The sequence below is a fragment of the Pongo pygmaeus genome, chromosome 13 (assembly GCF_028885625.2).
Source record: "Pongo pygmaeus isolate AG05252 chromosome 13, NHGRI_mPonPyg2-v2.0_pri, whole genome shotgun sequence".
Lineage (NCBI taxonomy): Eukaryota > Metazoa > Chordata > Mammalia > Primates > Hominidae > Pongo > Pongo pygmaeus.
This window is the reverse complement of record NC_072386.2, coordinates 74,028,418-74,038,746: the sequence shown is the minus strand read 5'-3', so window position 1 is coordinate 74,038,746 and position 10,329 is coordinate 74,028,418. Positions and strand designations below refer to the sequence as shown.

At 47.6% G+C, this 10,329-nt stretch overlaps 1 protein-coding gene and 1 pseudogene across 1 annotated transcript in view; one reads left to right on the top strand and one right to left on the bottom strand.

Annotated features, from left to right (window-relative positions):
* Nucleotides 1-579: 579 nt before the first annotated feature.
* LOC129043490 (uncharacterized) lies at nt 580-4,985 on the bottom strand (annotated as a pseudogene).
* A 2,920-nt stretch (nt 4,986-7,905) lies between these two features.
* SLC28A3 (solute carrier family 28 member 3) overlaps nt 7,906-10,329 on the top strand; it is a 62,907-nt gene continuing 60,483 nt past the window's right edge. The window contains exon 1 of the mRNA XM_054501682.2: nt 7,906-8,090. Coding sequence (XP_054357657.1) covers nt 8,031-8,090 — 60 coding nt within the window. The 5' untranslated portion in view covers nt 7,906-8,030. The remainder of the gene's footprint in view (nt 8,091-10,329) is intronic.

The window sequence follows — 10,329 nt, the reverse complement described above, 5'->3', positions numbered from 1 at the left end:
AATAAGTGCGAAGGAGGGCAGCAGCTTGCTGATGTGAAATGTCTGGGGAAGTCTTGCTGGACCTGTCTAGAAAGTAAATGAGTTCTTCAGGAGGGTAAAGGTGAGGGCTGTTAAAGGAAGTCTGGAGGCGTAGGGAGATGGGAGATGTTGCCCAGTCTGTCTGTAAGGCCGGGACAGCTGTGTAGGCACTGGAAGAAAGGGAAATGCAAAGCCAGCAGTTGTTCACTAAGGAGGGATTAGAAGCGGCTAGGAGAGAATGGGTAAGGTTGACAGTGTGGTGGAGATAGCTGGGGAGAGGTAGAGGGTGGCATAAGAATGGGAATGAGATAAGAGTGAGTATAAAAGTAAAGAATAGAACTTCATCAGGGTGGAAGTATTGGAGGGTGCCTTGCCAGCAAAGATCATCTATCCACTCTAAGAGGGAGTTAAGAGTGGTGGTTTGGGGATAGCACCAAGAGATATCAGCTGTGATGGCTTGAAGAAACAGTGTAAACTAGCGGTGTAAACAAGAGTAGGGCATGTATAAGTAGTTGAGAATGGAGAATAGGAGTATGACCGGACAGAAGATAGTAGGGATGACTAGTTTTTTGGGGCTCGGCCTAAGTGGTGGGGGTGACTTCGTAAAGCCCTGTTGCAAAAAGTAGGGTAAGGACAAAAAGACCTAATAGAATGAAGGGATATATTAGGCTCATAAGGGTTGTTACTGTTCTTCAGATATATGAGTGAGTTTAAGGGAAGTAGGGGAGAGTACTTGCGACTTCCAGGAGGAAGAGGAGGGATTAGGCTGGCTGTCTGATGGACACAGCTTTATTCTGGAATGGTGAACCCAGTGGGGAGGATCCTGCAGGCAGACAGCAGTTGGGGTACTATAGATGACTAAGTAGGGTCCGGTCCATTGAGGTTGTAGAGTTTGAGGGGTCAGATTCTTAACAAGAACTGATCATCCAGCTAGGGTGTCTTCATATGGCTGGGGATCTGGAGTAGGCAAGAGAAGATTAGCAGCCTGGTGAATTTCCTGTCTAGCCTGCTGGAGGACTGGAAGATAGTCACCTAGAGGGCTGGTGTCTGGGATGAGGTTGGGGCCAAGCAAGAAAGTGCGTCCATATAAAAGTTCAAATGGACTGTACCCTGTAGCATCTCAAGGACAGGCTCTGATTCTGAGAAAAGCAAGAGGTAAAAGTACTGTCCAATCCTTTTTAAGTGGGAGGCTGAGATTGGTGAGGTGTGCCTTTAAAAGACCATTAGTCCATTCTACCTTTCCTGAAGATTGAGGTTGGTAAGGGATATGAAGGTTCCACTGAATACCAAGAGCCTGAGAAACTGCTTGGGTGATTTGACTAGTAAAGGCTGGCCCGTTATCAGACTGTATAGAGGTGGGAAGGCCAAACTGAGGAATCATGTCTGACAGAAGGGAAGAAATGACCGCAGTGGCCTTCTCAGACCCTGTGGGGAAGGCCTCTACCCATCCAGTGAAAGTGTCTACCCAGACTAAGAGCTATTTTAGTTTTCTGACTCGAGGCATGTGAGTAAAATCAATTTGCCAGTCCTGGGCAGGGGCAAATCCCCAAGCTTGATGTGTAGGAAAGGGAGGGGGCCTGAACAATCCCTGAGGGGTAGTAGAATAGCAGATGGAACACTGAGAATTGATCTCCTTGAGAACAGATTTCCATGATGGAAAGGAAATGAGAGGTTCTAAGAGACAGGCTAGCGGCTTATAACCTACGTGGAAGAGGTTATGAAATGACGACAGAATAGAATGGGCCTGTGAGGCTGGAAGGAGATATTTTCCTTGGTCTAAGAACCATTTGCCTTGTGTGGGAAGAGATTGATAGGTGGAAGTTTCAGTGGGGGAGTAGGTGGGAGTGACTGAAGTGAAGGAGAAAAACTGGCCATGAGGGACAGAAATCAGAGAGCTAGCTGCTTGTCTAGCCACCCCATCAGCATAAGCATTGCCTAGAGCAATGGGATCTGATGCCTTTTGATGCCCCTTGCAGTGAATGACCCCAGCTTCTTTTGGAAGTAAATCGGCCTTGAGCAGAGTTTTTATTAAAGAGGCATTAATGATGGAGGACCTTTGTGTAGTTAGGAAAACTCTTTCAGCCCATATGACTGCATGGTGGTGCAGAATATGAAAGGCATATTTAGAATCAGTATAGATATTGACGCATAGTCCTTTTGCAAGAGTGAGGGCTTGAATTAAGGCAACTAGTTCGGCTTGCTGAGAGGTAGTGGAGGGAGGCAGAGCAGTAGCCTCAATGATAGATGTGGAAGATACTATAGCATAGCCTGCCTTTGCTGGTGAGTGGCGATTAGGCCTGGTGGAACTGCCATCAATAAACCAAGTGTGATCAGGGTGAGAAACAGGGAAGAAGTAAATGTGGGGAAATGGGGTGAACATCAGGTGGATCAGAGAGATGCAGTCATGAGGGTCAGGTGTGGTATCCGGAATAATGTGGGAGGCTGGATAGAAGTCCGGGCCAGGAACAATGGTAATTGTGGGAGACTCAACAAAGAGTGAGTATAGCTGAAGGAGCCGGGGAGCAGAAAGTATATGTGTCAGGTGTGAGGAAGAAAATAGATTTTGGAAATTATGAGAGCTGTAGAGAGTGAGTTGAGCATAGTTTGTGATTTTGAGGGCCTCTAAAAGTATTAGGGCAGCAGCAGCAGCTGCACGGAGACATGATGATCAGCCTAAAACAATAAGGTCAAGTTGTTTGGACAAAAAGGCTATAGGACGCGATCCTCGTCCTTGTATAAGAATTCCGACTGCACAGCCCTGCACTTCGGCTGTGTGTAATGAAAACGGTTGGGATGAGTCAGGGAGAGCTAGAGTGGGGGCAGTTTCTAAAGCTGTCTTCAAGGAACAGAAAGAGGAGTGGGGAAAGGATTTAGGATCTATGGGGTCAGCTAGGTTTCCTTTTGTGAGTTTATATAATGGTTTTGTTAGGATGGCAAAACCAGGTATCCAAAGGCGAAAGTATCCAACCATGCCCAGGAAGGAAAGGAGTTGTTGTTTTGTAGAAGGGGTTGGGGTTTGAGAGATTAGTCGGAAACGATCGACAGGGAGAGCACGTGTGTTTTTATGAAGAATTATGCCGAGGTAGATAATGGATGGAGAAGAAATTTGAGCTTTGGAGGGGGATACCCGATATCCTTTGGAGAATAAATGCTGAAGGAGCAGAAGTGTGTCTTGTTGAGAATATTCAAAGGAGGGGCTACAAAGAAGAAGGTCATCAATATATTGAATAAGGTGAGAAGCAGAGGGGTGGAAAGAAAGTAGATCATGAGAAAGAGCTTGGCTGAAGTAATGAGGGCTGTCCCTGAAACCTTGCAGCAGCACAGCCCAGGTCAGCTGCTGGGACAGATGGGTGTCAGGGTCAGCCAGGTGAAAGCAAAGAGAGGCTGGGACGAGGGGTGCAGGGGAATAGTGAAAAAAGCATCTTTATGATCAAGCATGGAATAGTGAGTTGTGGAGGAAGGTATTGAGGACAAAAGAGTGTACAGGTTGGGCACCACAGGGTGGATAGGCAAAACAATTTGGTTGATAAGGTGCAGATCCTGAACTAATCTGTAATACTTGTCTGGTTTTGGGACAGGTAAAATGGGGGAATTGTATGGAGAGTTTATAGGTTTTAGAAGCCCAAGCTGTAGCAGGTGAGTGATAACAGGCTTTAATCCTTTTAAAGCATGCTGTGGGATGGGATATTGGCGTTGAGTGGGGTAAGGGTGATTAGGTTTTAACGGGATGGTAATGATCATGTGATCGGTTGCCAGGGAAGGAGTAGAGATGTCCTATACTTGTGGGTTAAGGTGGGGGGATATGAGAGGAAGACGCAAAGGAGGCTTTGGGTTGGGGAGAAGGGCAGCAATGAGATGCGGCTGTAGTCCAGGAATAGTCAGGGAAACAGATAATTTGGTTAAAATATCTAGGCCTAATAAGGGAACTGGGCAGGTGGGGATAACTAAAAAAGAGTGCATAAAAGAGTGTTGTCCAAGTTGGCACCAGAGTGGGGGAGTTTTCAGGGGTTTTGAAGCTTGGCCGTCAATACCCACAACAGTTATGGGGGCAAGGGAAACAGGCCCTTGAAAAGAAGGCAACGTGGAGTGGGTAGCCCCCGTATCAATTAAACAGGGGATGGACTTACCCTCCACTGTGAGAGTTACCCGAAGCTCAGCATCCACGATGGTCCAGGGGGCTTCTGAGGCGATCGGGCAGCGTCAATCTTCAGTCACTAAGCTGAACAGATCTGGGAAGGAGTCAGTCAGACAGCCTTGGGCTAGAGCTTTAGGGGCTCTAGGAGTGGCTGCCCAGCAAGCTGGGCAGTCTGATTTCCAGTGGGTCCCTGCACAAATGGGACATGGCTTGGGAGGAATCCTGGGCTGCAGGCATTCCTTGGCCCAGTGGCCAGATTTCTGGCACTTGAAGCAAGATCCTGATGGAGGAAGTCTTGAAGGAATGCTTGACTGCTGCGGCTTAGGCATTTTGAAGTTCTCGTATGCAGGAGGTGTGGCTGGGTTTTGTCTCACAGCAGAGGCAAGTAATTGTAACTCAGAAATGCATTGCCGTCTGGCTGCTTCCTCTCTATTATTGCACACCTTGAAGGCGAGGTTGATTAATTCCTGTTGTGGGGTTTGAGGGCCAGATTCTAATTTTTGAAGCTTTTTCCTAATGTCAGGAGTGGATTGGGTGATAAAATGCATATTAAGAATAAGGCGGCCTTCTGGCCCCTCTGGGTCTAGGGCGGTATAGCGTCTAAGGGTTGCTGCTAAGCAGTCCATGAACTGGGCTGGGTTTTCATCTTTACTTTGGGTAGTTTCTTTAAGTTTGTCATAATTAACAGCTTTGTAAGCTGCTTTTTTAAGCCCTTCAACTAGGCAGGAAACTATGTAATCTCGCCTAGCTATACCTGGGGAATTTGCCTGGTAGTTCCATTGGGGATCCTCTCGGGGAACTGCTCTAATGCCTTCCTGGAGTTCTGGCTCATGAAGCCGGCGATTATCAGTGTGAGATTGAGCTAGAGAAAAAACTCTTTCCCGTTCATCTGGGGAGAGGGTAGAAGTCAGGATGACATTTAAGTCGCTCCAGGTTAGGTTGTAGGACAGAGTTAGATATTGGAATTCCTGTATATATTTAGTGGGGTCTGATGAGAAAGAGCCTAAATGTTGACTGATCTGAGACAGGTCTGGTAGAGAAAAAGGTACATGTACCCTGACTATGCCTTCAGCTCCAGCCACCTCACTAAGAGGAAATTGTTGGGCAGGTGGGGAAGAGCTAGTCCCGGAACTAAACTGTAAGCCGGACCGGGTGTGAGGAGGGGAGGTGATAGTAGGATTATAGGGTGGAGGAATGGAGGCTGAGGAAGTATTGAGACTTAGCTTGGCCTGGCGACGAGCAGCCTGGGGAGGAGGGGAAAGGTCAGATGGGTCTGTAGAAAAGGAAGACTGGGAAGACTCAGCGACGCTTGGGGTTGAGACTGAGGGGACAGGCGGGAGGGAAAGAAGGAGGATCTGGGAGGACTCGCATTCGGAACAGAGGCTAGGGAGGGAACAAAGTGTGAAAAATGCCTGGACGTAAGGCACCTCAGACCATTTGCCCATTTTTCAACAAAAATTATTTAGGTCTTGTAGGATGGAGAAATCAAAAGTGCCATTTTCTGGCCATTTAGAGCCATTGTCAAATTTGTATTGGGGCCAAGCAGTGTTGCAGAAGAAAATAAGGCATTTAGGTTTTAGGTCAGGTGTGAGTTGAAGAGGTTTTAAGTTCTTGAGGACACAGGCTAAGGGAGAAGAAGGAGGAATGGAGGGTGGAAGTTTGCCCATAGTGAAGGAGGCAAACCCAAAGAAAAGAGAGCGTAGAGACACGGAGGGAAGGGGTTTGGGGGTTCTTACCCTCCAGAAAAGTGGGAAGGGGGTCGGGGCACGGAAATAAGGGATTGGGGCACAGAGATAAGAGGTTGGGGTGTGGAAATAAGGGATTGGGGCACGGAGATAAGAGGTCGGGGTGTGGAAATAAGGGATTAGGGGTTCTTGCCCCCTAGAAAAGCGGGACTTGCCACTAAGGGTGAAGGAGAAGGGGTTGAGGGGTACTTGCCCCTCCCCCAGAACAGCAGAGAAGAGGTAGAGACAAGGAGAGAAGGGGTTGGGTACTTGCCCTTTCCCCAGAAAAGCAGAGAAGGGGTAGAGACAAGGATAGAAGGGGTTGGGGTACTTGCCCTTTCCCCAGAAAAGCAGAGAAGGGGTAGAGACAAGGATAGAAGGGGTTGGGGTACTTGCCCTTTCCCCAGAAAAGCAGAGAAGGGGTACAGACAAGGAGAGAAGGGGTTGGGGTAATTGCCCTTTCCCCAGAAAAGCAGGACTTGCTGCTAAGGGTGAAGGACCAAGGCAGGCATCCCTGCATGGTCTGACATCCTTGAAACGTGGGTGAATAATCAGAGAGGCATCCCTGCAATGATTAAACACCAAGGGAAGGCTGCCTCCCCAGTCTGTGACCGGCGCCAGAGTTTTGGGTCCACGGATAAAACTTGTCTCCTTTGTCTATACCAGAAAATGAAAGGAATTAAAATTAAGAGAAGGGAGAGATTGAAGTGTGGCACCAAGATTGAAAGGAGAAAGAGGTTGAGGGATAGTGAGGAAGGTTGGAGAAGAGAGTAAAAAGAGGCCACTTACCAGATTTGAAATTGATGAGATGTTTCTTGGGCTGGTGGGTCTGAGGACCTGAGGTCGTAGGTGGATCTTTCTCATGGAGCAAAGACCAGGAGGACGGGGGATTGATCTCCCAAGGGAGGTCCCCCGATCCGAGTCACGGCACCAAATTTCATGTGCATCCATGTGAAGAGACCACCAAACAGGCTTTGTGTGAGCAATAAAGCTGTTTATTTCACCTGGGTGCAGGTGGGCTGAGTCCAAAAAGAGAGTCAGGGAAGGGAGATAGGGATGGGGCCGTTTTATAGGATTTGGGAAGGTAATGGAAAATTACAGTCAAAGGGGGTTGTTCTCTGGTGGGCAGAGGTGGATCTCACAAAGTACATTCTCAAGGGTGGGGAGAATTACAAAGAACCTTCTTAAGGGTGGGGGAGACTACAAAGTACCTTCTCAAAGGTGGGGGAGATTACAAAGTGCATTGATCAGTTAGGGTGGGGCAGGAACAAATCACAATGGTGGAATGTCGTCAGTTAAGGCTGTTTTTACTTCTTTTGTGGATCTTCAGTTACTTTAGGCCATCTGGATGTATATGTGCAAGTCACAGGGGATGCGATGGCCTGGCCTGGGCTCAGAGGCCTGACACTTATGTCCTGTGTTTGCCAACCCTCCACCCCACCACCACTCCTAGTCTTTAACACCACCCACAGGAAAACAGAGGATTTCACTAAGCACTATAGAGAACGTGTCCTTTTCTGGCTGGGCACAGTGGCTCATGCCTGTAATCCCAGCAATTTAGGAGGCCAAGGCAGGTGGATCACTTGAGATCAGGAGTTCGAGACCAGCCTGGCCAACGCGGTGAAACCCTGTCTCTACTAAAAATAAAGTCAGCCAGGTGTGGTAGTATGCACCTGTAATCCCAGCTACTTGGGAGGCGGAGGCAGGAGAATTGCTTGAACCTGGGAGGCAGAGGTTGCAGTGAACCGAGATTGCGTCACTGCACTGGAGCCTGGGCGACAAAGCGAGACTCCATCTCAAAAAAAAAAGAAAGAAAGAAAAAGAAAGTGTCCTTTTCTGTTTTGTGCACCACAAGAGTTTTCTCCCCAGGAGTGCAAATAGGATGCCAAAAATGGAGATAAAGGAAAAGATTAATAAGGTGGGCGGGCCAGCGCTAGATGCCTCCACCCCGACAACCCGCCCGCCTCTCTGCCCCACCCCAACCAGGTGTCCGCCCTAGTCATTCAGGAGATTATTGCAGAAGTTTCCAAACTGAAGCAAGCAGTGCCCAGGTCCCTATAACAGCAGATGGCTTTCTGACATCAGCAGAGACTGGTGCTTTTTCCCAGGTACAAAGGACCTCCAGACCAGAGCCAGCCAGCAGCAAAAAGAGCATGGAGCTGAGGAGTACAGCAGCCCCCAGAGCTGAGGGCTACAGCAACACAGGCTTCCAGGTGAGCAGAGCTTTCCTCTTATGTTAAAGGCTGTCAGTGGAAAAGCTTCCCTTTCCTTAGCCCCTTGGCAAGTTTCTTACCTAAGCAGGGAGATTATCAGGACAATAAGATTTTTAACGGCACACTTTAAGCCCATTATTTTTTCTCCTTGGGCTCTTCTGAGTTGACAAACCTGAAAAGTCTCTTTTAATCAATGTGTTGTGATCTCTATGGTCACTTAGAAACAAGACAGCCTTCTTCTCTTGCCTTTTTTCCCTTCTGGCTCACAGCAGGGGTACATTATTTATCTTAAGGCACCTTTCCAAAGAACTGGTGAGAAGGGAAGAATGGGGGAATTTAGATCCTGGCTGGGGTAGTGTCTCAGGGTTCCTTTTACTCAAGCCAAGTCCTGGAACCCCTGTCAAATGGCCCCGGTACCTGCCCCAGAGCAGCTGGATTACTCAAATCAGTCTCACTTCATCAACCAAAACTCACTGAGTGATTAATGCTGTTCAGCCCAAGGCTGGGTGCCCGCAGAGACATAGAAGGAGACCTGTCAGAAACACCAGGCTATTTTGACTGAGTCTGGGATGGGGATTTCCAGGGCTGTTTTTAGGTGTGCTTCCTTTCCTTAGCTGACATTCAGCATGGGCGCTCCGGAGAAGATGGGAAGCCTGCACCAGCAAGTGTCAACAATCCCTTGGGCTTTATGGTCTGCTAGATGGGCAAAACGAAACTTTGAGGTGCTAGCCAAGAAAGAAAAGAGGGAGGTAAAAGGGCTTTGACAGGAGTCCAGACTCCAGCACCCACAAATTGCTGTAACTTCCCAGAGCCCCAGTTTGATCATCTGTCCCATGGTCACAGTGATGCCCATCTCCATGAGTAGGCATCGGGTTACCACTTACAGGTCACAAGCATAGGAGAGCCTGAGGCCTGAGAATTAAACTGACATAAAACAGATTAGCAGGAGAAAAGGCACGCAAATTTTATTCGTATTTAAAATCTCACATGTGGCTGGCAGTGGTGCCTCATGCCTGTAATCCTAGCACTTTGGGAGGCTGAGGGGGGCTGATCATTTGAGGTCAGGAATTTGAGACCAGCCTGGCCAATATAGTGAAACCCCATCTCTACTAAAAATACAAAAATTAGCCGGGCGTGGTGGTGCATGCCTATAGTCCCAGCTATTCGGGAGGCTGAGGCAGGAGAATCATTTGAACCTGGGAGGCGGAGGCTGCAGTGAGCCAAGATCGTGCCACTGTACTCCAGCCTGGTTGACAGAGGGAGACTCAGTCTCAAAAAAATAATAATAATAATAAAATAAAATCTCACATGTATGAGAGCCTCACAGAAAAGAAACGGAAAAACCTAATAGACGCAGGAGCTTACATACCATTAAAACAAAGCGCGGCAAATAGTGAAATGACTAGACAAAGGAAAAGAGGGTTATGCTTTTAGGGACAATAAACTGGGGGTGGGAGGTGGAAATAATGGAAGATAAGGGTTAATTTATCGAGGTTTGTTCACGCAGATTTATCTCAGCGGCATCTCTGTCTTTGGTGATAAGGGTTGCTCTCTTCCTTGTATGAGCAAGCGGGACACCTGTGCAAGGGAAATATCAATAAATGTGCTGCTTTTAGGAAGATGGGGGATGGGGGAGGGCAGAGAGCTCTTTCTGTGTCTGCTTTCCTTTTCATAGCCTTCAGTTCAAAATATTCTTGTGCCAAAATGTGGGCATTTGGAGGGTGGCACATCCTGATCTCTTCTCTAAGGGCTAAGTGAGGGGGAAAAGCATAAAGCATGGGCCCATTCTGATTCCAGAGAATGGAAGGGATGGAATGGGATAGAGTCAGAGGAAGTATGGCAGCAAGAAAATATATCTGCAATAGAGAAGGTCCATGTCACAGCAACTGGCTGCTCCCAGGGAGGAGGGCACACAACGGTGGTGATCCCTCACTGTCTTCTAGCAAAACTGCTGTTTTGTGGGGGAAACATCCCCCTACACCTGCCCCAGTAAAAAGAAGGAAAAATGAAAGGAAGATTCCTCCTAGTTCTGTAAAATTTCCTGTCATCCTTACTCATTAGATTGATTGAAATTCGAATTTCTACATTTCAAAATCAAAATAGTGAAGACAATTTGTCTTTCAAGAGAATCAGAGGCCTCATAACTCCTACCAAGTTAATAAGTATGAGTCTAACCTTGTTTGACATTCAGCTCTCCTGCTTCTTTATCTTCTTTAAGGAAAATTAATTGATTGTAAAA